Here is a 25426-nt window from a genome sequence, read left to right as displayed (position 1 = left end):
AATGAAAGTAATTAAAATTTAATTTTATGAAAGTAACTTTAACTGTTTTCTTTTTACTGCTGAATGATCGTGTAGAAAGATATCTGATTGATGGAGTTTGACCAATTGTCGAGGCAAACATTGATATAATTAATAGCACTTGACATGGAGAAGACGAGTCATACATGTATTCCTGCTATCAGTTTAAACACATGCTAAAACCTTCTTTTGAAAATTTTGTCTATTCCAATGGTATACATGTATGCCATAGTTACATATATATATCCTTAGTAATACATATTGTTTGATTTTTGTTAGTTTCGTAGTATTTGAATTTACGATGCATTTGGATTTACGATGCATTTGGATTTTCCTCTTAACACCAAAATGCGAAAAATTCTTTACATTATTTTGTGAATAATGAATTTCATTATACGAATTGCATTAAGATGTGAGTAGCCATTTATCCCATGTTTTCTCTACCCGACTCTCAGTACTCAGCTGTCCACGTCAAGCCAGGCTATGCCGCCTACATGCATGATTCTCCTGAACTATTCAAGGGCCGTGATATCCAGTACTACGACACGATAGACGAGGCACTGTCATCGGTGGAGGGTAACGAATACACCCTGATCTTGGTTCACGAGGGTGTTTACACCGGAGAGTGGCTGTACATAGACACACCCGTCTGTATATTAGGAGCTGGTATGTATCCACTATTGATGATGGCAAGGGCGGATCCAGGATTTTCCAAGAAGGGGGGGGCCAAATTTTTCGGAGGAAAATTTTTGACAAAAAAGAAAAGGTTCAACCACAATTTAGGGATAGTTTGTACCAGAAAAATTTGACAAGCAAAAAAAAAGTCTTCGATTTCAAGAGAGGGGGCACACCTCTCTTTTAATGCCATTTTTACATTACAAATTTTTAATTTTGCTTCTCAAAGAGAGGCAAGTGCCCCCCCCCTGGATCCACGCCTGAATGATGGGTAATACAGGTAAAAGTGGCTCCTTCTACACTTTTGCAGTTCCTGATTATCCTTTAATTCTAGCAATTAATCATGTGGATCATGATTAAAGAGAGAAAAATATGCGAGAACTGATACGAACCCCAATGCATTGTGTGGAAAATTTCCTGAAGAATATATGTATAGTTTCAGCCAATCATTTCAAGCTCTTAATTGGGCAACACGGCGATATGCGAGTAAGCAAATTTTTGTGAAGCTGTTAAACCATTACTGTTGACCCCTGGGCCCCATCTTACAAAGAGTTATGAGAGATCCAATCAACCACAACTCAGTTACGCAATGTCAACACCTACAATGTATGTTTCTTGAAGGTCAAGTCCACCTCAGAAAAATGTTGATTTCAATCAATAGAGAAAAATCAGACAAGCACAATGCTGAAGATTTCATCAAAATCGGATGTAAAATAAGAAAGTTATGACATTTCAAAGTTTCGCTTATTTTTAACAAAATAGTTATATGAACGAGCCAGTTACATCCAAATGAGAGAGTTGATGATGTCACTCACTCACTATTTCTTTTGTTTTTTATTGTTTGAATTATACAATATTTCAATTTTTACGAATTTGACGATTAGGACCTCCTTGCCTGAAGCACAAAATGTTAAAAATAAATGGAATTCCACGTGTTCAGGGAGGAATGAAACTTCATTTCACATGACAATGACGAGAAAATCAAAATATTTCATATTTCGAACAATAAAAAACAAAAGAAATAGTGAGTGAATGACATCATCGACTCTCTCATTTGGAGGTAGCTGGCTTGTTCATATAACTGTTTTTGTGAAATGAAGTGAAATTTTGAAATGTCATAACTTTCTTATTTTACATCCGATTTTGATGAAATTTTCAGTGTTATGCTTGTTGAATTTTTCTCTTTTTATTCAAATCAAGTTTTTGTTGGGGTGGACTTGTCCTTTAAAAATATTCTCTAGATATGATGTTTATTCATATTCATAGTTTCTTGACAATGCAGTATGCTCCTCTTTGCTTAGAAAGGACATTGTGTACATTTCCCAACAAAAAAATTATGACATTGATAGATTTCCATATACTTCAGGTTGATCAGATCAGTCAAATCTTTGTAAGACTGAGCCCTGTTCTTCGAAATGATATGAAAATAATTCAAAAGCTCACAATGGAAAGCATTGGGTACATAAGATTTCCTTTTAAAAAGAATGATTCTGCACATGCTCAGTATGAAATTCCCAGTGGACAGAGCATGCTCAGATCCTTCACTTCTGTCACCCCTTCTAAGCTCCCCATTCCCTTTTTATGAAGATGTTTCTGATCGCCATGGTAAACTTGATATTCATCTGTTTTATTTGTTTTTACAGCTCCTGGTCACATTCCAGACAGCGTGATTGTTGAGAACAGTAAAGAGTCTACGTTTAGGTTCATTGAAGGATGTGAAGATGCATATCTTGGTTATATTAGTATTAGGGTAAGTAATAATAATAATAGGCATTTATACAGCGCCATCTATCTAGAAATATTCTATTCCGAGGTGCGTTATTATTATTATTACCCTGGCTTTAGCTCGAGCTGCCTCTCAGCGCTCATGCATTCAAGGAATTAATCCTGCCGGGTACCCATTTACCTCACCTGGGTCGAGTGCAGCACAATGTGGATACATTTCTTGCTGAAGGAAATTACGCCATGGCTGGGATTCGAACCCACGACCTTTTTGTTTCAAATTCAGAAGACTTATCCACTAGGCCACAACGGCCACAAGTAATGCGCATTCTTCATGTTAATCTTCTACGCTCGACTATTCCATATACATCTATTGATCAGCTCTTCAATTATGTAAGGAAATGAAAATGAGAAAGATTATGTGATGTATCTGGATTATGGTTCATACATGGTTGTTAATCCTTTTATGCAGATGTACATGCATGCAATACTTCTATATTTTACTTTTTTGTTTAATCATTATACCCTCTTTTATGTCACCAGGAAAAAAAATATATTTTAAGTAAGGAGGAGTTTGATTTTGGAGAGTATGGTATGATATGCGAATGGTGGTTGCCCAAGTTTGTGTCATGTAATTGATTATTAATTTTTGTTAAATAATTATAAATCAAACCATGATCAATAACCGCAATCTAGATGGACTAAGTCGTCTTCAGTGACAGCTTCTCAATGTTCATTATTTGATCTGGGGCCCGTTGCAGAAAGAGTTGCAATCAATCGCAACTCTAAAAATCACGCGCAACTTGATTTTCAACCAATCAACAGCGCGCATTTGGGACTTGCGATTGATTTTTTGACTTGCGTTTAAACGCAACTCTTTCTGCAACGGACCCCAGACTTTCATTATGTAGTAGATGATTTGAGTTCATGGGTCCACCATAGGGTAGAGTGCAGTTTTTAAGATTAAGTTTAAGTGGACGTTATGGCCCTTATTCTGAAGTCGGGTTTAACTTTAACTCAGGTTTAAAAGTGTGGTTTAAGTATGGATAGTCAATTGCTACATAAATCACTAATGGTAGAGATATCATATTTCAGCTCATTTGGCTCTCAAGTCATTCATGATTGTCCAGGAAGTATAAATAAATGATTGTCTTCACCATCGATGAATCAGGAAAGAGCACAGTAAACATGAGAAACGTACAACTTAATAGAAATTTTGACACCTTTGGCTTCCCATAATTTTAGCACAGAGTTAGACCATGGTCTAAGTCAAACCTGACTTCAGAATACGGGCCTCAGTGTGCATTGGTTCAAAATGTTTATCAGTCTCGTATTTGCTGGCGTACAACCAACCAAATAGGCATTGAACATTATGCAAGAGTGAGTGAACATAATGAATCAAGACATGAATTAGTATTGCCTTTTCTTGAAATCTGTATAATCTGTATCTTCTTGGATGGGTCATTCTCTTTGCAGTTTAATCCCGAAAGCAACTCCAATCAACCACATCACAAGCACTCATGTGTAGAGGTTGATGCCAACTGCTCGCCAACCATCGATAGCTGTAATATAAGGAGTAGATCACAAGGTAGGGTCATTTATTAATTTTTTTATCTGAATCGGTTTGTTGGATATGTCTAGGTTTCCATTGTTGACCCATTCATGCAAAGTATGCTTACTCATACAAATTCCCACCAAATATATAATCCATATAGTTTTTCTCTTGCCCTTTTAACACAGGATTTTCTTAACCCCGGACTATCGCTAACCCCGTACTATCCTTAATCCCGTACTATTTTTTTTTCCTTTTCACACATGCCAAATTGTTATTGCTAACCCCGGATAAGGAATGCTTGCTTTTTACACACGAAACTCGCTAACCCGGACTAGTGGTTTTTGTCGATCATTCGTAGTACAAGTGCTTCACTCGTACACTTTTTACACACGCTACAATTTCCTTAACCCCGTACTATAGGTGGGGCCAAATTGCCATTTAGCCCCACCTATAGTACGGGGTTAAGCTTAGCCCACTTTCGTTTTACACATGCGATCTTAACCCCGTACTATTGCTCTTAGCACCGCAATTGGTGGGATAACCCTGCTTTTTTGCAAGGCCAAATAATCCCGTACTATAGGTGGGGTTAGCCCACTTTGCAAAAACGCTGTGTAAAACGAAAGTGGGCTAAGCTTAACCCCATACTATAGGTGGGGCTAAATTGCCATTTAGCCCCACCAATAGTACGGGGTTAAGGAAATTTTAGCCTGTCTAAAAAGGGTATTTGTTTATTTGGAATTTAATCATTCACAATATGATATATTTGTCAAGTTTGCAGAGTTTATGGCGGTTGGAGACCAGGAAAAGAACCTGTTGTAAAGTGGTAAAAACAGGAAAGGTCATTATGAACCTCAAAAGCACTTAAAAGAGTACTCCGTCCTTGCTTGATCAAATGATTGTAAATTAGATTACGACTCGAGAGGATTCATTTCTTAATAGATTTAATTCAGAAGAAACTATGTTAAACAGTCTTGTCTTGCAGGAAATAATCTTGTATGCAACTTGAGTAAAATAACAATTTTTTTATGTGGGTGGTTTGCGTGACACACTTAGGTGAAGGTGAGAAGAAGCCGTCACGGTATCTATCAAGAACCATTGATGATTGTACATAGACCTAGGGCAGGAAATCAACCATTTCCTCCTGCCCTCAAACTAGCCATTTGACACTCCGAGAAACCATTCATTTCTTGCTGCTACCGTACAAAGTGAAGACATGGCTCAGTCAATAGTAGCTGACTCTCACAGGTGGAATATATGTCCAAATGGGAAGAAATACAATGGTCCTAGTAAAACATTCTGGTAAATTGCTTATATACAGTGGGTACTCAGAGAGCTCTGCAAAGTCGTATTGATTTTCAGTGTTTATTACTGAAAAATGATAACACTCCTCTTCTGTAATAGTGTGACCTTCGTAGTTGAAAATCAACACACTCCACCCTACTGATGGGTTCATGCAAAATAATGATATCTAAAGTTTCAGTTTTATGTGTTGTCCTATGGTATTTTTTTGAAAATACCAACTTCCTCACTAAAATACTGATTTTCAGCTTTCAAAATACTGAAATGTACAATGATTCTATAGTGATGTTGTGTCACAGAAAAAGCTACAAATTAGAAGCTATAGATTTTTGACACTGTAGTAGCTTTTTGTTTACAAGTCAACACAAGTAGCTTTTGGTTTACAAGTCAACACAAGTAGCTTTTTGTTTACAAGTCAACAACTGCAACCCATTTGTATTTCCTGCCCTTCTTGTCTTTCTTTCTTTTCCACCTTGTCTTGTTTACTATATCTGCTTCTCAATACACTAGTACATTCCTGTTTGATCTTTACATACTCCTTGTTTCCGGAGTATGCCCAAATGAACAAAATCACATTGGAATCTGAGACTACACATGATATTCCAGATTTGTGGAATTATCTCCCTTAGGGATATGCGATGTTATCTGCAGCATACATGCACATACCAACTCGTAATATTGTTTTTATTGTAGTAGTTCAACTGCTTTTACAGAAAATTTGAAATTTTATTCAGGTACACAATCTGAAAAGTTTACCTCTTTTTTTTCAGTAAGCTTTCACTTGCAATTCTGCAAGTGTCATCAGTCCTAAGAATTATACTTTTTTTTTGCTAAATTTGATAATGGGTTAATATTGACAACTAAATCTTAAGCTTTTTTAGAATGGTTTGAACAGGTTTTTGAAATATTCATGACTTTGTGTAGCCCCCTAACATGCACCTATGCATAATTGGGTGGTCCTTTTTAGGACCAACATTTGCCCAAGTAAGATACATGGTGTACCGTGAAACCTACTACACTATTCTTCTTCGCCATGGAAACCTTCAAAAGTTATATTATATCTAAATAAATATTTATGCATGAATATATGTATTAATTATCATTTATGGGTATTTGTTATTTTGTTGTGATAGAAATGAGTGAAGATCATTTGATCATGCCTTTCCTGTCTTGTATACTCAGTTTCTATTTATTTACAGGAAGTGATACTATCAGCAGTGATTATAGGAAGCATATCAGATTCTAAACTTTATGAAAAAATGGCTTCCATACAAAAGCTCTTGAACAATTCAAAGCATGTTGGGGATTATTTAATTCTGACAAATTTTTGAAGTACATTGAAGTAAACTACATGTATGCAAATATTTATGATGTTTATTGGATTGATAATTGAATGTAGGAAGGAATGAATGATGAAATTATAGATCGGAGGCCACGTCTTACAAAGATTTGCGATTGATCCAATCAATCACAACTATGGATAGCCAGCAACGTCAACATCTGAAATGCATGTTTGTTCAAAATATTTTCTAACTATGATGTATATTTATACATTCATTGCTTTCTGAAAAGTCAGCTTTGAAATTTCCTGTAGAGAATATAATTATTGATGGATTTCTATAAAATTGAGGTTAATTGGATCAATCGTAACTCTGTGTAAGAAAGGACCAAGATGCAATGAAAAGGACTTAGTATACAATAATACACATCATATAGGGCGTTAGTAGGAATTAAATTCAAAAGGTATCTTTAGCATTTCTAATATGCCTGAGGTGAAGGCAAGGGCTTTTGGACTGTTCCAACGGTAACAAGTGTGTGTGACTTTTATTCTACTGCCCAAGTAAAATGTATAACAAGATAGTGAGGGGGACCCTATATGATTTAGATTACATACATTTTCTTTGCTCAGTTTCTAGATTATTTATGATGATGAAATATTTTTATTTTCTATTCTATTCTACCTCAAATTCCCTGTTTTAATGCCTCCTAAATGACCTCAACATAATTTCTACTAAAATCTATAGGAAGACTGATTTAATTCTTGTTACTAACACCAGAACCAAACACCAGACAGACAAAAGCTATTACTTAATTACCAATGGCATACCGATAGGTCGGTTTGGAGTCAATTTTGTTGGTGTTAGTGGCAACATCTTACCAACCCTTAGAGGACAAGTCCACCCCAAAAAATAGTTGATTTGAATAAAAAGAGAAATATTCAACAAGCATAATACTGAAAACTTCAACAATCAAAATCTGATGTAAAATAAGAAATTTATTGACATTTTAAAGTTTCGCTTAATTTCTCAAAACAGTAATATGCACATCCTGGCTGGTATGCAAATGAGGAGACTGGTGATGTCATCCACTCACTATTTCTTTTGCATTTTATTATATGAAATATTCTAATTTTCTCTTCATTGTCAATTAAAATAATGATTAATTCCTCTCTGAACATGTGGAATTTGCATTGTGTAATACAATATGGTTCAGTCAAGTAGTTGGTCCTTATTGTCAATTCTGTCAAAAATGAAATATTGTATAATTCAAGCAATAAAATACAAAAGAAATAATGAGTGAGGGACATATCAAATGTCTCATTTGCATGTCATTAAGTTGTGCATTTCACTGCTTTGTTAAAAATAAGTGAAACTTTAAAATGTCATAACTTATTTTACATCCAATTTTGATAAAATTTTCAATGTTAATGCTGGTTCGATTTCAACATTTTTTCTGGGTAGATTTGACATCTAAATAAGCAATTTGTTGTGGTTGTTCTCTGCGTCATTTCTCTTCATCCATTTGTGGTGTAATTCTTCCAAAATTTGTCAAGTCACTCAACTGAGCTGCTGTGGGATTAATTTCAAAGACTTGAGCCCTCTCTCACCTGCTGTACCTCAGTTTTGTCACTAGCCATTAGTCTCAGGTTCTCTCTTGACAGTTCCAACTTGTCCTTCTGTACACCTTGTCTTGCAGGCTCCCCTCCCCCTCTTTTCCTCCCCTACCCCAGTCTACCCTTCCCCTCTCTTCCTCCCTTCCCCTACCCCCATCTCCTCCCCCTCTCTTTCTCCCCTACCCCATCCCCCCTCTCATCCTCTACCTCCATCTCCCCCTATTCATCCCCTACCCCCATCTCCTCTTCACATCTCTTCCTCCCCTACCCCCATCTCCCCCTCTCTTCCTCCCCTATCCCCATCTCCCCCTTCCCCACTCTTCCTACCCCCATCTCCCCTCCCCCTCTCTTCTTTACCTACCTCCATCTCCCCCTTCCCCTTTCTTCCTCCCCTCCCTGTCTCTTCCTCCCCTACCCCCATCTCCCCCTCCCCCTGTCTTCTTTACCTACCTCCATCTCCCCCTACCCCATCTCCCCTCCCCCTCTCTTCCTCCCCTACCCCTCATCTCCCCTTCCCCTCTCTTCCTCCCCTACCCCCATCTCGCTCTCCTTTCCCTTTCATTTAACACTCCCTCTTTGGAAGCTCTCTCTTAAATGGGGGCACAAGCATAAAGATGATTTGTTCATGTTCCCCAGTATTTTGGCAATATTATTGAAGAAAATTGATATGAAATCTTGATTGATCAGTGATCTTGCTGTGATTTGTGCTTTTCATTAAACAAATGTGCGCAAATCGTGATGTCACTTATCCACATTAATCCTGATGAATTGGTTTACGTAAGTAAAAGTGGACTCAACGCCATGTATTGATTGTACATCTTTCAAATGTGATCACAAACCTCATTTAAACACTAGAGTCTCCTGAGATCTTTTTCGTACATAGTTCTACTGATTTCTCTGTATTCATTATTCTTGGGATTCATCGATCAATTATTTTTTTTCCTTCAATTTTTCAACTCTCATGCAATGCCAGTTCTATTGTGTCAATCTTAGGAAAAAATTGGTTGTCCCACGTGCCTGTCATAGAAGTAGAGTAATATGAAACGCATGAATTGCAATCATTTTTACATGACAACCCATTGTCAAGTATTGTTCATATTTGTTCTGCATACAGTGGGTGCTGCAGTAAGTGTGAGCGGCAGGAGAGCGTCACCTACCATCAAGAACTGCGTCATCAGCGATTGTGAAAATGTGGGACTCTTCATCAACGACCATGCAGAGGTGAAAATACTTCAGAGTTTATAGATTTCAAGTGTTAAGCTGTAGTTCAATTTATAACGTATCCTAGCCTAGTCTTCATCATTTAACATTTTTCATGCCGATGGTACATGTAGTTACTGTGACCGTAATGAATTCAATTAAGTGTTTCTATAAATAAACAGAGGAATTATCAGCGATAAACTGTATAAAATGGCAACCCTATGCTATGTTTGATGCAGCTGCTCTCAAAGACCTTAAAGGCCTATGAAGAGATTCATCACAATTCAGGCTTGTCATTTGTATCTTTTGTCATATTGATATGACTCATGTTGAATGCCATGCAGTAGAAGGGGGGGATGAAGGTCCATCTGTAAATGAATCCTGTTCATAGATCTTATATCAGGACCCAGTATCATGCAGCTTAGAGATCGATCTTGAGGCTGGCTTTTACGATTGATCATGCATGATAATCAATGCAATCATACGCTGGTACCAGCCCCACTACTGATCTCCAAGCTTTATGTTGCAAGACCAGACCTGAAATCGAAAATTCAATTTGAAAAATGCCTTTTATGAGAAACTGATTGAAATTATTTTGTTGGAGAGTAATGATAATGGTGTATTGCTAGTTTTTTGTTGCAGTAGTTTTGAAACCTCATACCTCAAAACGATATCTAAATTTTTTTTTAATGATATTGGGTCAGAAAAATCTGGATAGAATTCTTTCTAGGCAAAAGAACGTTGCTTCTCAATCTGTTAAAAGTCTAAAATCAAGCTTCTTTGGTTGGAAGGTTTTGATACCCCAGCTACAATTTTATTCTGAATGTATTATGATTTCACTGCTCTTGTTAATACAGGTGAGTAATCTTTATTGTGATTGTCATTATCATCTTCATCACTATCAATGTCATCATTATCATCATTATCATCATCATCATCACCACCACCACCATTACCACCACCATCATTACCTCCATCATCATTCACATCATCATCGCCTTCATCATTATAATAATCATCATCATTACCACCATCATCATCATTACCACCATCATCATCACTATCATCATCATCATTACCACCATCATCATCACTATCATCATCATCATTACCACCACCACCGTCATCATCATCATCACTATCATTATCATCATTACAACAACCAACACCATTATCACCATCATCATCATCACTATCGTCATGTTTTCTCCATCATTTATGTTTCAGGGTCTCTACCTTGACAACGAGATCAGTGGTAATGCATTGGCAGGGATCTGGGTGAAGAACTATGCAAACCCTATCATCAGGCGTAGTCACATTCACCACGGTAGAGATGTGGGTGTCTTCACATTCGATAATGGCATGGTAAGGAGGATCATGTTTCTAGATGTCCATCCTCGATCATTTTGAGATGTCATGAAGATCATATAAAATCAAACATTAGTTTTGACTTTCTCTACCTCTTGAGATTCCTAAATAAAAAAAAATGGCTTAATATGGAACTTAAGGGGATTCAACCTTGGATGTAAATCAAATGTTGTGTTGGAAAAGAGAAAAATTCTAAAATTAGATTGGTGAAAGTTGGAAAGAAATCGGACAAGCAATAAGAACGATATGGCTGCTTTGAAGTTGCGATCCCTAAGACTGTAGATTTCAAATTTGCAACTGGGTAAGTAAATGATGACAAGGGGCAAACACAACTTTCCCTTGTAGGCCATGTACTTATCGGGATTTTGTGGTTTTCTCCTTAGTACCTATTCCCCTGGGGCAGTAATCAAAATATAAACCAGGCAGTATATTGTTTTATGTCCTCTTAAAAGAAAAATGAAATTTAAAATTAAACTTTTGAAAAAAATGACATTTTAGCCATTTTATGTATTGAAATAAGTGAAAGAGTATTCCTTGCCTTACATCACTATGACAGAATAATGCAGCCAATTTGAAGTCTCCAATTGGTATAGTAATTGCCAGTGTTTACAACTTTTAAAAATTCTTAACTTTCTCTTTGTTGGTCTGATATTATTCAAACTTTCACCTATCAACTTGTCCGATTCTTTTTTTCCCTCTAAAACAACTTTTTACTCGTGTTGCATTCCCTTATTTTCACTCATTAGTTGTCAGTTTGCAAAGATTTTATCTTGACATTTCAAATCACTGGAGAGTATGAAATTGATATGATACAAATAGTACAAATAATGCACAGGAATATTGTCGATGATGTAAGAAGCACATGACTTGCCGAGTGCCTCTAGCACCAATGTAAGCACCCAAGATTCCTGCATAGCCATTTAACCTCTGCATGATACGTTTTATAAAATGGGTTAGCGATATTATGTATTTGGCTATTTAGGCTGAAAAATTGTATGATTTTGAAGTATTGCATGGCCTATTAGGCAAGGCCAAACATTCCTTTATGACATTATCACTACTATGAAGATGAATTGTATGCGCCTTATGTGTGCGGTCACGAAAACCTGACCTCATATAGTCTTGTCTTACAAAACCTCTGCATTATTTTGTGTACTTGTCAGAGCATTGGCTTTTATATGTTAGAAACATACGCAATGTTGCGAGTTCCTCCTGGTCTTGTGTTGCATTCTAACGCATATCAATGTGCAATAAACGCATACTCCTGACCTGTTTAATTAAATGCTCTGATCCTTAACATACTTTATAGAATTTATTTTGTTTGATATTTTCAGGGTTACTTTGACCGGTGCGACATCCATCACAATCGTATCGCGGGCTTTGAGGTGAAGGCCGGAGCTAACCCAACCGTCGTTCATTGTGAGATCCACCACGGTCAGACCGGTGGCATCTACGTACATGAAAACGGTAGAGGAGAGTTCATAGAGAATAAAATCCATTCCAATACCTTTGCTGGAGTCTGGGTGACGTCCAACAGCGATCCAACGATACGGTAAGATCGTTGCTCATCCTTAAAAAAATTAACTTTGTTTGAACTTTGTTTGGCCCAACCAAACCGACCCCAGTGAAACCTGCAGACTCAGTATTCTTTAATTCATATTTGACCACCAAAAAATGTGCTTGATGACCCTCATTTTCCTTCATGTTTATTTTTTTCCAGGTAAAGAACCAAGCTGTTTAACACTGTCCTGATAGTTATCCTATCTCAATATATCTGAATAAAATAAAGATAATAAAAATAAAGATAGGAAATGACAGTAGAACATTGTACATCATAATCAAATGACACTTTTGCATAAGCAACCCTTGATCTCCATGTAAAGATAGATCAATCAGCTCTTTCATTTCAAACCTGAAAACAGAGTAAGTAAATATCAACCAATCCAATTTTTTTCTCCATTACAGCCAACAAACATTCTAGTAAAGAGCCAATAGTCCGTCCATGATAGGAACATTGAACTGTAGGAATAGGTTTTTCAAAATGGCCCTAAGCAATAATAATAAACTCTCCTGCTTGTGCTTATCTGTGTTTGCAATCTAGAGTGTAATCGTTTGCAGCTTTAATTTCATGATTTCACAAAGATCATATGTAACTGTACAAGATCTAGATCCATGATGATATAGTGATAGTTAGTCTTGGTTTTCAAGACTTTTTTGTGGAATTAGGCTTTACTGAATCTACTTACGATAATCTTAAATATATAGGCCATTATCTGTTTTATTGCCATGCAGTTTAGAGGCAATACACATGTTTTTGTAATGTGTGTTTATTGGCTGTGATGTTTCATTCATTTGAGAGTAGCTATCCCCGCCCCGAAATAAATTGTGATTGAAAATGGATAATGTTTATGATTTTTATTTTTCTTTATCATCTATGATTATTTACCTTGAATTATGATTGATTTGTTGTACATTGTATTCAAATCGTTGAAAATACCTAAAAATGAAAAAAAATGCTATTTTTTTATTTAGGGGCAATGAAATATTCAATGGTCACCAGGGAGGCGTGTACATATTTGGAGAGGGGCGTGGCCTGATCGAGCACAACGACATTCACAGTAACGCACTGGCAGGAATCCAGATTCGCACTAACAGCAATCCCATCATTAGGAATAATCGTATTCATGACGGTCAACATGGCGGCATCTATGTGGTACGTACATCACAGATTATTGTAGTAATGATGATAGTTCTTTATTTACATTGGCATAAATCTTCCGGACATCCTTGGATTTGCAGTAGCTTATCATGATCATCAGAGAAAAATACTACTAGTTCCATGAAAAATGCTCTATAGATTTATTCTGAACTATTCACTCCTAAATGAATGACTGGAAATATGAACCAAAAGAAAATAAGGCTTGTACAATATCTGATGATTGAATGTTGATTTTTTTTAATCATTTTGTTATTTTTAATTCTGTACAGCATGAGAAAGGTAAGGGGTTAATCATAGAGAACGAGGTTTACAGCAACACATTGGCTGGTGTATGGGTTACTACAGGTAGCTGTCCGGAGCTTAGAAGAAACAGAATCCACAGTGGTAAACAGGTCAGTAGAACTTCCTCTTGCTTTTCTTATAGAAAATTTCTATCCTTTCTTTCTGAAATACATAGGTTGACTTCGTTAATTAGAGGTGTGAATTGCTCTTTTGTGTAATCTGTATAAATGCAGTATTGCAGTAAATTAGGGGTGTCTGTGTGTTCAGCCTTTTAGCTGATTTCAGCTTCTTTTTTTTCAACTTTTTTCTGTACAAAAATATAGGAGCTTTCACAGTTTTTGTTGTCACTCACATCCCCATGTATAGTTGATGGTGGCTCAATTTGTTGACTATGTTATGTTATTCTATGTTATGTTAGTTTCCTGATAAGCTAATCATTGAATATGTTGCGCTACCTTTTCCACCTACCTCTCTCTCTTTCCTTTTTTTATTACTATCATTTTTGATGCCATACACGATTTTAAAAAAAAACGTAGAGAAATCAAATAATTTATAATTGGTTTTTAAAAAAGAAGAAAATAATAAGAGAGTAAAAAAAAATTAATGTTATCCTTGGGCCAGGCCTCACAAAAAGTGAAACATTTCTTTTCCCAAGAGGCGTGTGAGTCTTCACAGAAAAACCATTGAGAATCCATTTATCTCTCTCTCTCTTTATGTGATGTCATAATATAGTACTGTTAAATTAGTTTTCTTTTCAGGGACTTTTGGCCTTTGGTATTGTTAGAATTGACCTGTGTATTCTCAAAATCATATTTTCAGTTGTTGCATTGCAAGACTAATATGCCTCGCTCTGCTCTCTCTCTCCCTCCATCTGTTGTAGGTTGGTGTGTACTTCTATGACAACGGCCACGGTACGCTGGAAGATAATGATATCTTCAATCACATGTACTCCGGTGTTCAGATCAGGACCGGTAGCAATCCCATCATCAAGAGGAATAAGATCTGGGGAGGTCAGAATGGTGGTATCCTCGTCTATAATGGAGGTAAATATAAAAGATATAACAGCTGGATTTGGTCTCTGCAGACATAATTACTTAAATGTTTAGTTTTTCCCCTGACAAAATGAAAAAAAAAACTTAATCACATACGCAGTGGTATGTTTATTATTACGCTAGATATTCTTTTGAAGTCAATGGTAATCAAGTAATTTATTTTGAAGATAGTAATAAGTCCAGACTCTCACTAAAGATTGAATTATTGGAAAGTGCAGTCATAATAGATATAAATCTATTTGAGCTCTGTTTAAGACGTGGTCTTATCATCTTTGTGAAATTCCTAAAATTATTTTGGAAAAAAAAATTCCCTAAACCAAGAAGGAAGTCTATGACCTATCTTCATGATTGAATGCAAAGTGACTGTTGATTGGGATAATACTAATTTTTTTATGTGATTAGTTTATCAGTACAGTTGAAAGAAAGAAAGAAATCAGTTTGTGAAATGACGAACTGAATACCATCCTCTCATTTTCAGCCCTTTTGTATTTCATCCGTTGTACATGATAATAATAATAATAGGCATTTATGTAGTACCATCTATCTATAAATATTCTATTCCGAGGCGCAATGTTATTATTATTACTACCCCGGCTTTAGCTTGAGCTGCCTTCCAGCGCTCATGCATTATCCTGCCAGGTACCCATTCACCTCACCTGGGTTGAGTGCAGCACAATGTGGATAATATCTTGCTGAAGGAAATTATGCCATGGCTGGGATTCTAACCCATGACCCTTTGTTTCAAAGTCGCTCCAACATTCATCTGTTGTACATGATTCATTTCACAACTATCACTCAGCTTTGATGATGAAAACATATTTACATTGATTGATGTCGAGTATGAATGTATTTGTCTATACTAGGTCTTGGTGTATTAGAGCGTAATGAGATCTTTGACAATGCCATGGCTGGTGTGTGGATCAAGACGGACAGCAATCCTCATCTTCGTTACAACAAGATCCACGACGGTCGGGATGGTGGTATCTGTATATTCAATGGTGGTAGAGGTAAGAAACATTGTAGACGTAAGAGGGAACTTTCACACAAAGTACAATCAAAGCTGTGTAAAATGGCCACCAAGGGGAAACGGCAGATGTGAACTGTAGACAGGTTGGCGGCCATCTTGAATTTAACATGTATTGTCGATACTGTCCAATATACTGGTCATAGAGTATGTGTTTTTAAATTAATTTTAAATTTAAACTTTTAAATTTCAACTTTTTATACGCCGATCCTATGGGACGTATTATGGTATCACGCTTGGTGTCCATCCCTTAAATTTTCTTTGTAAATGCGATAACTTCAATTTAACTTCAAGGGATGCTCCAGGCTTGAGATATTTATATCTTAATAAATAGAGTAAACTTCACAAAGCAAAATGCTGAAAATTTGATCAAATCCGGATAGCAAATAGCAAAGTTATTAAATTTCAAAGATTTGCATTGTTCCGGCGAAACAAGTCTAGGCATGAAAATTTATTAGGTTGGCTGATGATGTTATATCCCCACTTGTTCTTTTGTATTATATTATATGAGATTTGGTTTATTAAAAAATTTTCTCCCAAGAACTAAAACAATTGGATTGACAACTGATGAAGTGCATTACTTCTTTATTGTCGCAACTTATTTCATCAGAATGGAGATGCATCATTTACACATGTATGAAAAAATGAAATATTTATGATTTCATGTAATAATATAAGAAAAAGGAAAGTGGGGATGTGACATCAGCCCACCTAATGAATATTCATGACAATGTGCATATAACCGTTTTCACAAAATATTGATAAACTTCTCAATAACTTTGTTATTTGTTAATCGATGTTGATATTTTCAGCATTTTGCTCTGTGAATTTTACTCTTATTTATTTAGATATAAATATTTTCAGCCCGGACCATTCCTTTAACCTAGACTCATATAGTTTGGTGTGTATGATACTTTTGTGCATTTCATATATTGAAGTAATATTATCCTAGAAGCAGATTCAATGATCTGTCAGGTGGGTATTCAAACCAGGCAGAATCACTTTAAAATAATATTTTTTTTATTAAAAAGAAAACATGAAACAGGCATAACATATAAAATAAGCTTTTTAACACAAGGGTTACCTTCAGGTAGAGAAAAAAGGAAATACCTAAAATTTAAACAATATAACAGGATCTACTTAATCCTACTGTCAACATTTTGTTCGAATTTGTTTATTACACTCTAACTTGTGGAGCGTTGTGGCCCAGTGGATTAGTCTTCGGACTTTGAAACAGAGGGTCGTGGGTTCGAATCCCAGCCATGGCGTAATTTCCTTCAGCAAGAAACTGATCCACGATGTGCTGCACTCGACCCAGGTGAGGTAAATGGGTACCGGTAGGAAGTAATTCCTTAAGAAGCTGTGTGCGCTATGAATGCTTAGCTTAGCCGGGTAATATAGGAGCGCCTTGAGCACCTAACAAGGTGGATATGTGCGCAATATAAATATCCTATATTATTATTATTATTATTAACTTGAAAGGGAAAGCATGTCATCTAATTGAGTATTTTTAGATATTTTGTAATCTTCATTGAATGTTAATGAATATAAATTGGCAATGAGTTTTGTTTGAATCGATGTAGGAATCCTGGAAGAGAATGAGATCTTCCGCAACACGCAAGCGGGTGTCCTGATCAGCTCCCAGAGCCATCCCAGGCTAAAGCGGAATAAGATCTTTGATGGCATGGCAGCGGGGATCGAGATTACCAACAATGCTAATGCCTACCTGGAGGGAAACCTTGTCTTCAACAATAAGTTTGCCGGGATCTGTCTCGCTACAGGTGTCAATCCAGAAATGAAAGGTGAGATATTGATCCTACTCAGTAATGCAAGGTGAATAGTCTTCACCTCACCTGTTGAAGCGTACTAGTATTTATCAAAAGCAAAGTCCATAGAATTAGGTGATTTTCATTTGATCTGAATAAATTGATGAAATCAGCAAGCACAGCACTGAAAATTTTGGTGAAATTTGATGTTCAAAAATAAAAGAGAATTATTGTCCTCAATAACCTGATCAGCTTGCCAGACATAGCAACAAGTAATATATGTTCATTGACTCTCCAAGTATTGCAGTTCATTCATTCAAACGGTTTGATGGAATGCTTGTAATAGCCACACAGAAACATTGTTAGTGCTTACAGAGCACTGACATTAGACCCAGTCACATCTCTCGGATTATGATGTCAAACATAGATTCATGGTGTAGATAAACGTGTTGTTGTGACATTTGGCATCACCGCGACATCAACAATTGTAACAGGGTCTCTGTTAGTGCTAACAATATTTCTGTGCAGCTGGTTCTGGCCATTAGGTCCCTAAAAATGCAATATCTGTAAATTTTAATCATTTAGTAAACAGGTCCGTTGTGTTGAGCGGATATGATCATTGGGATATGATCATAAAAGAGGGTCGTGGGTTTGAATCCCAGCCATGGCATAATTTCCTTTCAGCAAGAAACTGATCCACAGTGTGCTGCACTCAACCCAGGTGAGGTAAATGGGTACCGGTAGGAAGTAATCCCTAAAACAGCTGTGTGCGCTCAGAACGCCTAGCTTAGCCGGGTAATATAGGAGCGCCTTGAACACTTAACAAGGTGGATATGTGTGTAATATAAATACCCTTTATCATCATTGTTGGATAATCTCTCTTCTATCAATTTTCTCTTGATTTCTTTCCCAGATAACAAGGTGCACGGTAATAAGAATGCCATTGAGAAAGCTGTCAAGTGTGGAAGGTGCCTGTACAAAATCTCCAGCTATACAAGCTATCCCATGCATGACTTCTACAGGTAAATTACCAGCTTCATGCCATATCCCATCTCAGGATTTCATTTTAAGACACACCTTTCAATTAAAATAATGTAATCATATATTCCTTGATGACTTTGTACTCTCTTCACATCTTGGTGTCATTTGTGATTTTTTTTTGTCACTTCTGATTCTATTTGATCTTGGGTATGAGGCAGCAATGAGAGAGGGGAGAGAGAAAGAAAGTGTTGAGGGAAAATACCCATTGTGTCCTATGTAATTGTATACTTTGATACTTTTTTCTATCTTCTTTTTCGTCCTTATCCATCTAATTGAGGGAGAGAACAAAATTAATATTTAAATTTCATGAACGACAAATTAGAACATTGAAATTATTTGGGATTTTTTTTAGTTACAAAAATGAATTATATATGTGCTTTTCTTCATTTTAATGCTAAAATGATTACATATGTTTGCCATATCTTTGCAACTGTACAGTAAGTCCTTGCTTCTAGTGTTCTATTTTACCAGCCTTGCTGGTCAAAAGGGGGCATTGCAATAAATTGCAGTTGACGGCAATTCAATTATTTTTTATATCACAAGTGATTGCTAGTCTGCTTCTTACAACAGAAAATACACCTTGATTTGCTCCAGTTAAGATTGATCTAGCGATCTGAAACATGTAATTGATACTTGCAATCAATTGCAGGTTGGCTTCATGCAACACTTATATATGTCGAATGAGGCACAAATGCCTGGTATTGATTCGTGCAGACCTGCCAACTAGTACGTTTTAGGCTTATTTAGTACGTTACTACGTTTTTGCAACCAAAATACGGCAGTACGTTTTTTCTTTAAAAAATGCTTTTTTTGTCAAAAAACAAATTTAATTTTAATTTATTGAGCAAAAATCATCTCTATATGTTTCTATTTCATAAAACCTACACAAATATGGTTATTAGGTCAATGTAAATTCAGGTAACTTGTTTTTTTGGGATCATTTTGTTAAAACCAGGGTGAAGATATGCACATGTTTCAATTTTTTTTGTTCATCTGCAAGAGCAGTGCGCATTTTAGCTTGCATGCAGCTTGAGCACCGCGATGAGCGAGTGCACCAAGCATGTTATTATGAAACACACTTTTGGGGGAAAAATAGATTTTTTTTTATCACAGAATACAGTTTTTCATTCCCAGAGGTTGGCAGGTCTGTTCGTGTGTTAGCTTCTGAAAGCTTTTAATGACCAAGGTTTATACATACGTTTGTTGTTGCAGGTGTAAAACGTGTAACACGACAGACAGGAATGCCATTTGTGTGAACTGTATCAGGAGGTGTCATGCTGGTCATGACGTGGAATTTGTCACGCATGATAGGTAAGAACACATCTCTTCAAAGCTACAATGAACTCGGTTCTAGGTTACGATAACAGAATGCCATTGCATTGAAGTTTGATTTGTTTTAACAGTACAAGTGCCTCAACATACATTTGAAACAAATATTGGGGAAAATGGGTTTCATGGTTTGTTGGAGAATAAAGGGGCAAGCCGTTATGGAATGTCCATGTTGATAATGCATCTCCTTATAAAGGTTAGAATACTACTTTAAAAAGAAAAAAAATCAATATTTCAAGAGTTTTCGTGATCGATAAAAGAAGTTTAGATGGTGCAATTAGAATAATTTCCCCTAATTGTGTATTCCCTTGCATTAATGAGTTCTCAAACCATATTACTAACAACTGATACAAATAAATCCTCATAGATGTCTCCGGGGGGAGGGGGGGGCACTCACATGTATTGGTGGTATGGGGACGTGCCGCTTTGATGACCCCCTTTTTCAGACCTAATTTCCAGTTCTCTAGATACCTCGAATGACAAAAGTTCAGTTCAGAAGTCGCCCAGCCGTGCTCGCAAGACCCTGTTACGAGACATCTCGGTTCTCCAACCCTGCCAAAATTGTCAAGCGCGAGCACCGGCCCTGGGATGTCTCCTATTTTAGATCCCAAAGCATCAGTTCATGGAACAGTTACAGCCCTAATCAAAGAATTTTAAACCGCATTACTTACCAAATCTTAATTTGATTTTGCTTCCCTTCAGGTTTTTCTGTGATTGCGGAGCTGGAACATTGTCATTGCAATGCCAACTCGCGGGAGAACCAACCAAGGACACGGATACCCTATACGACTCAGCAGCGCCCATCGAATCACACACACTCATGGTCAACTGACAAGACCTATGCACAACTGAACAAATGACTTAACCAAGACCAAACTGAGAACTCGTTTCGGAGGAGAGATGCGTTCGGAAACCCTGAACTCTTCCAGGATAAACATTGATTAACCGGACGTTGGTTTCCTGTATTTGTTTGTTCCATGCCAAAGTTTTGTTTGTGAGTTGACCGTGGAGGGAAACGCGGAGTGCATAGTGGAATGTAGCCAGGCATCGGTGTTGTTGCCCGCAACGGATCATTTGGATCGATGCAATGTAGTTGGGGGAAGATTTCTTCGTCCGAGCGAAGCAAATAGCTGGGATGGAGAGGTACCTTATTTGAATAGAGTGTGAAAATTCATCATTAAAACTTGCCTGAAGGGTGGATGAAACTGCCATGTGGATATGGATGCATTGTAATCTCTCAAACGGCCATTGTGAAGATTATTTGTCAGTCACTTGATCAGCACAAACTGAAGGAGCGCAATCGACCTTTGGTTGTCATAATTCTGTGTATTATTTTACATAAGCCAGTTATGTTCAAATGAGCACATGGACAGTTTATTGTGATGACAGGAAGATTACGTTGAGGGGAGAGGGCCTCTTTTGGTAAAGTGCCAAGAGACATATGGATCCATTCGCGGTATGCAATCTGGATGTGACCTTTGACCTGAGAATGAATGATGCATATAAGGTTTCCTCACATGACCTTATTATCCACAACAGGTTAATTATTAGATGTATTCTTTGGGTCTTGGTCAAGAGACCCAAATCGACTGCACCAAGTACGCGGTACAGTTACACTAGTAGATTTCATGCAACTCATGTTAATGTTTATTAGGTGGTTAAATGTGATCAAAGAAAAGAATGGCTTAAGAAAAAAAAGACACAGAGGTGCCTAAGATGTTTTGTCTGAATTTGTCAAGTGTCATTGAGTAGTGAATAGAAAGTGTGCACCCATGGTTTATGTTGAGTATAGTTCGTGCTTGTTAAAAGGAGTTTAATCTCTTATACACAATTGTCTCATTTTGATGTGAAATACTTACTCTGAGTCAATTTATGGATGGAGTAAAGCAGAAGTAATCGTCCTGCAGATTATGTTTTTTCTTCATTTTCTCAATGTAGAAATATTTGTTGAATGAATCTTTACATATATTTGCATGATACATTCATTTGCCATTTAGACATTTAGACTATAATAGAACATTAACAGTTTTGTCATGGGGTTGGACTACTATAATTGTGTTAGAAGCAACGCTTCTAAACATTTCCTTTTTATTGCTTTATTTGCAAGTATGTATTTAAGTGCCACGGGAGGCGTATCATCGTCCAAACGAAAGGAAAGTGTATTCTCTCGTTAAAGCGAACGAAATACGATGACAGAGGATAAAATACTATTTCAAAGTCAAGATTCTATATTTCTATTAATATATATTTATCCATATTTATGCTGCAGAGTTTAGAACTGCCAAAATCAAAATCATGAAACAACAGAAAGGGGTTGGTAATTGTCTAAGTCCCGTTAAAACTTGATTTTTTTTTTATGCAGAAAGGCCCTCATTATTTACCACTATACTGATTTTCTTGAGATACTTCAATATCTATGCTAATTCAGGGAATATGTTAATTGCAACATTCTTGGACCTAACTTGTTCCCCGTGTGAAGAATAATTCACATGAAAGCGGAGAACACTCGGTATTTCAAGGATGCTTTTTTTCCAGTGATATTAGACTGTGTGCATTGAATGTGATGCATCTTTCCCTGGCCTGTTACAGTCGGCAAAGCATGCATGTTTGTGTGGCCCCATATACCGTTGTGTCGTGGAGTAATTTTCCAGTAGCTTCCAGATCATGCGTGAGACATCGTACAACTAACCTTATCCAGTTTTGTTATATCGATGGTTACAATCGGCAAAGCATACACTATTAGTGTTACTATCAGATCTGATGTTGGTCTTATTCTTGTAACTGCAAATGAACTTGTTTGTTTTCTACAGACTACAGATTCAGTTATTCTAATGGGAGATTTTTAGTTCCAGGTGCATCTTACAGCCCAACCTGCTCTTTCATGTGACTCAACTTAAAGAGAAATTCCAGTAGTTGCAGTAAACACTGGTTTCATGAGAAAGTCTGTAAAACCAGGCTTAATTGTCAGTATATCATCGAGGATCTATATCTGGTACAGTTACATAAACTGAACTTTGTGAAATCTTGAAATCTATGCTGAAAAATGTTCACACTGAAGATCACCAACACAGATAGGCACACGTGGGACAGTGTATTATTATTGCTGGAATAAAGACCCGACGGAAGTGACCGAATCCGCGCTTATTTTGCTTATTTCTCAGCAATTACACAATTTCTTCCAGAATCCTTTGGCACACATTTTTTATTCATACAAACAGACACTTGGGTGGTCATTATATTAGATTCTGTAAAAAGTCATTTTGAGATCGTTACCAATACTGGAATTTATCTTTAAGAGTTACGAAAGGTTTTTTTTTTTAAATTGATTGCTTTGGGTGGGAGGTTGAAGTAATGTCAGGTCAATGTAACATTGAGAAAACCAAGCATAGCTGCCTCTTTGTTTTAATAGCACCAGATTCAAATGGATGGGGTGTTTTGTGTAATATATCAGTGATCTCTCCGGACACTGGTTATAAGCCATTGAATCCTGGCATGTGATTGGCCGATTGCAAATGCGTCTGAAAGTCACAGCAAAAATTCATCATCACTCCCCTGGCTGTAACACTTTCCCAAATATATTAATCACCAAATGTTATCAAATTCTTGCTATTTTAGCATATTTCTGTGAATCATTAGTAAATGAACATGATTCTTTTATATGAAAAATGGAAGACAATCAGAGGATAAGATTTTCATCTCATAACGATGATGATGATATCAGGACTAGAGATCCGGGGGGCGTTTCATGAAAGGACTTGTCGGATGTTTTATCCGACAAGTCCCATTTTATCCGACAGTTACCATAGGAATGGTGCCTCTCAGTCAATCAAAATCATGGAAAGATGTCTTATCCTATGATTGTAGGTTCAAAACTTGAATAAAACTGATACACATTTCTGACTACTTTTAGTGCTGTATGCTAATTCAAAAGCCGGGGTAACATATAGTGCGCCTTTTAACAGGCATAGTTGATGGGTCATAGATGCTCATTATTAAGATATTGATACATTGTATGATAATCAGATTGAATTCCCATTTTTCTGTCCTTTCTTCAAGAAATATTGCTGCAAAACTATGTCATTGAGGTTTTTTTTTTTCATTTAGCTAAATGATCTGCAGAATTCCCCTTATTCAACTCAAAAGCTGATGGTGTTTTAGTTGAGGTTTGCCTCATTGCTTGAACTGACTGATTTAATGATTTCTGAACATTTTTGCGAAGAGTAATTTGTATATTCTTGTTTAGCTTATTGCAATTGCAATTAATACAACTCTATTGAAGAATAGGAGTTATCAAGTATTCCTGGTGTCTCGTTTTACTCAGAATATTCTCTCTGACCAATGACAATATTTGTCAGATCCCCAGCTCAGGTTATTAGTATTTCATGTACTTTAGAGTATAGCTCAATTCTTATCATATATGTCCCTACAATTTTTATGACCTTCATTTCCATTAATTTTTATTACTCATGATATATTTTGTTAAAAGTTTAAAGGTCAAGTCCACCTCGGAAAAATGTTGATTTGAATCAATAGAGAAAAATCAGACAAGCACAATGCTGAAGATTTCATCAAAATCGGATGTAAAATAAGAAAGTTATGACATTTCAAAGTTTCGCTTATTTTTAACAAAATAGTGATATGAACGAGCCAGTTACATCCAAATGAGAGAGTCGATGATGTCACTCACTCACAATTTCTTTTGTTTTTTATTGTTTGAATTATACAATATTCCAATTTTTACGAATTTGATGATTAGGACCTCCTTGCCTGAAGCACAAAATGTTAAAATAATGGAATTCCACGTGTTCAGGGAGGAATGAAACTTCATTTCACATGACAATGACGAGAAAATCAAAATATTTCATATTTCAAACAATAAAAAACAAAAGAAATAGTGAGTGACATCATCGACTCTCTCATTTGGATGTAACTGGCTCGTTCATATAACTGTTTTGTGAAATGAAGCGAAACTTTAAAATGTCATAACTTTCTTGTTTTACATCCGATTTTGATGAAATTTTCAGTGTTATGCTCGTTGAATTCTCTTTTTATTCAAATCAAGTTTTTGTTGGGGTGGACTTGTCCTTTAAGGAACAGCACAAATGAACTGGGGTTTCCGTGACTGACAACTTTATTTTTCTTTTCTCCAATCATTTGAGCAACCAAAAAAAAGTTATACTAATATTGTTGAGATTCTTATTAACATTCAATAGTGTGTCAGGAGAAGGATTAGATTGAATACACTAATATTGCTTTATAATTGAAGTAAAAAATAATCATGAATGAATAATGAAGACTGATTTTCTGAATACCTGTACTTACGGTGAAAATAAAGCATTTTGATGATTTGGGCATGCTTCCCAGCCAAATCTCATGGCATTTTCCAGGTAGGATAGCGGATCACATCGCATATTAATATTTTAGTCATGGAGAGTGTGAAAATGAGAGGATTGTGATTTGTAGCTGTTTTTCTTCTGTTGTTA

At 36.4% G+C, this 25426-nt stretch overlaps 1 protein-coding gene across 2 annotated transcripts in view; it reads left to right on the top strand.

Moving 5' to 3' along the window:
* The window catches only part of LOC121418273 (F-box only protein 11-like), a 67115-nt gene extending 44277 nt beyond the window's left edge, over positions 1-22838 (top strand). For both annotated transcript variants that reach the window (XM_041612051.1, XM_041612052.1), the window contains exons 6-19: positions 474-684; positions 2337-2443; positions 3892-4003; positions 9277-9383; positions 10590-10727; positions 12065-12282; positions 13263-13443; positions 13719-13841; positions 14612-14774; positions 15647-15790; positions 17391-17609; positions 18487-18595; positions 19827-19925; positions 20646-22838. In XM_041612051.1, coding sequence (XP_041467985.1) covers positions 474-684; positions 2337-2443; positions 3892-4003; positions 9277-9383; positions 10590-10727; positions 12065-12282; positions 13263-13443; positions 13719-13841; positions 14612-14774; positions 15647-15790; positions 17391-17609; positions 18487-18595; positions 19827-19925; positions 20646-20775 — 2061 coding nt within the window. In that variant the 3' untranslated portion in view covers positions 20776-22838. The remainder of the gene's footprint in view (positions 1-473; positions 685-2336; positions 2444-3891; positions 4004-9276; positions 9384-10589; positions 10728-12064; positions 12283-13262; positions 13444-13718; positions 13842-14611; positions 14775-15646; positions 15791-17390; positions 17610-18486; positions 18596-19826; positions 19926-20645) is intronic.
* Positions 22839-25426: the final 2588 nt, after the last annotated feature.

This window comes from Lytechinus variegatus, chromosome 7, assembly GCF_018143015.1.
Source record: "Lytechinus variegatus isolate NC3 chromosome 7, Lvar_3.0, whole genome shotgun sequence".
Taxonomy (NCBI): Eukaryota; Metazoa; Echinodermata; class Echinoidea; order Temnopleuroida; family Toxopneustidae; genus Lytechinus; species Lytechinus variegatus.
This window is presented reverse-complemented; position numbering and strand designations above follow the sequence as displayed.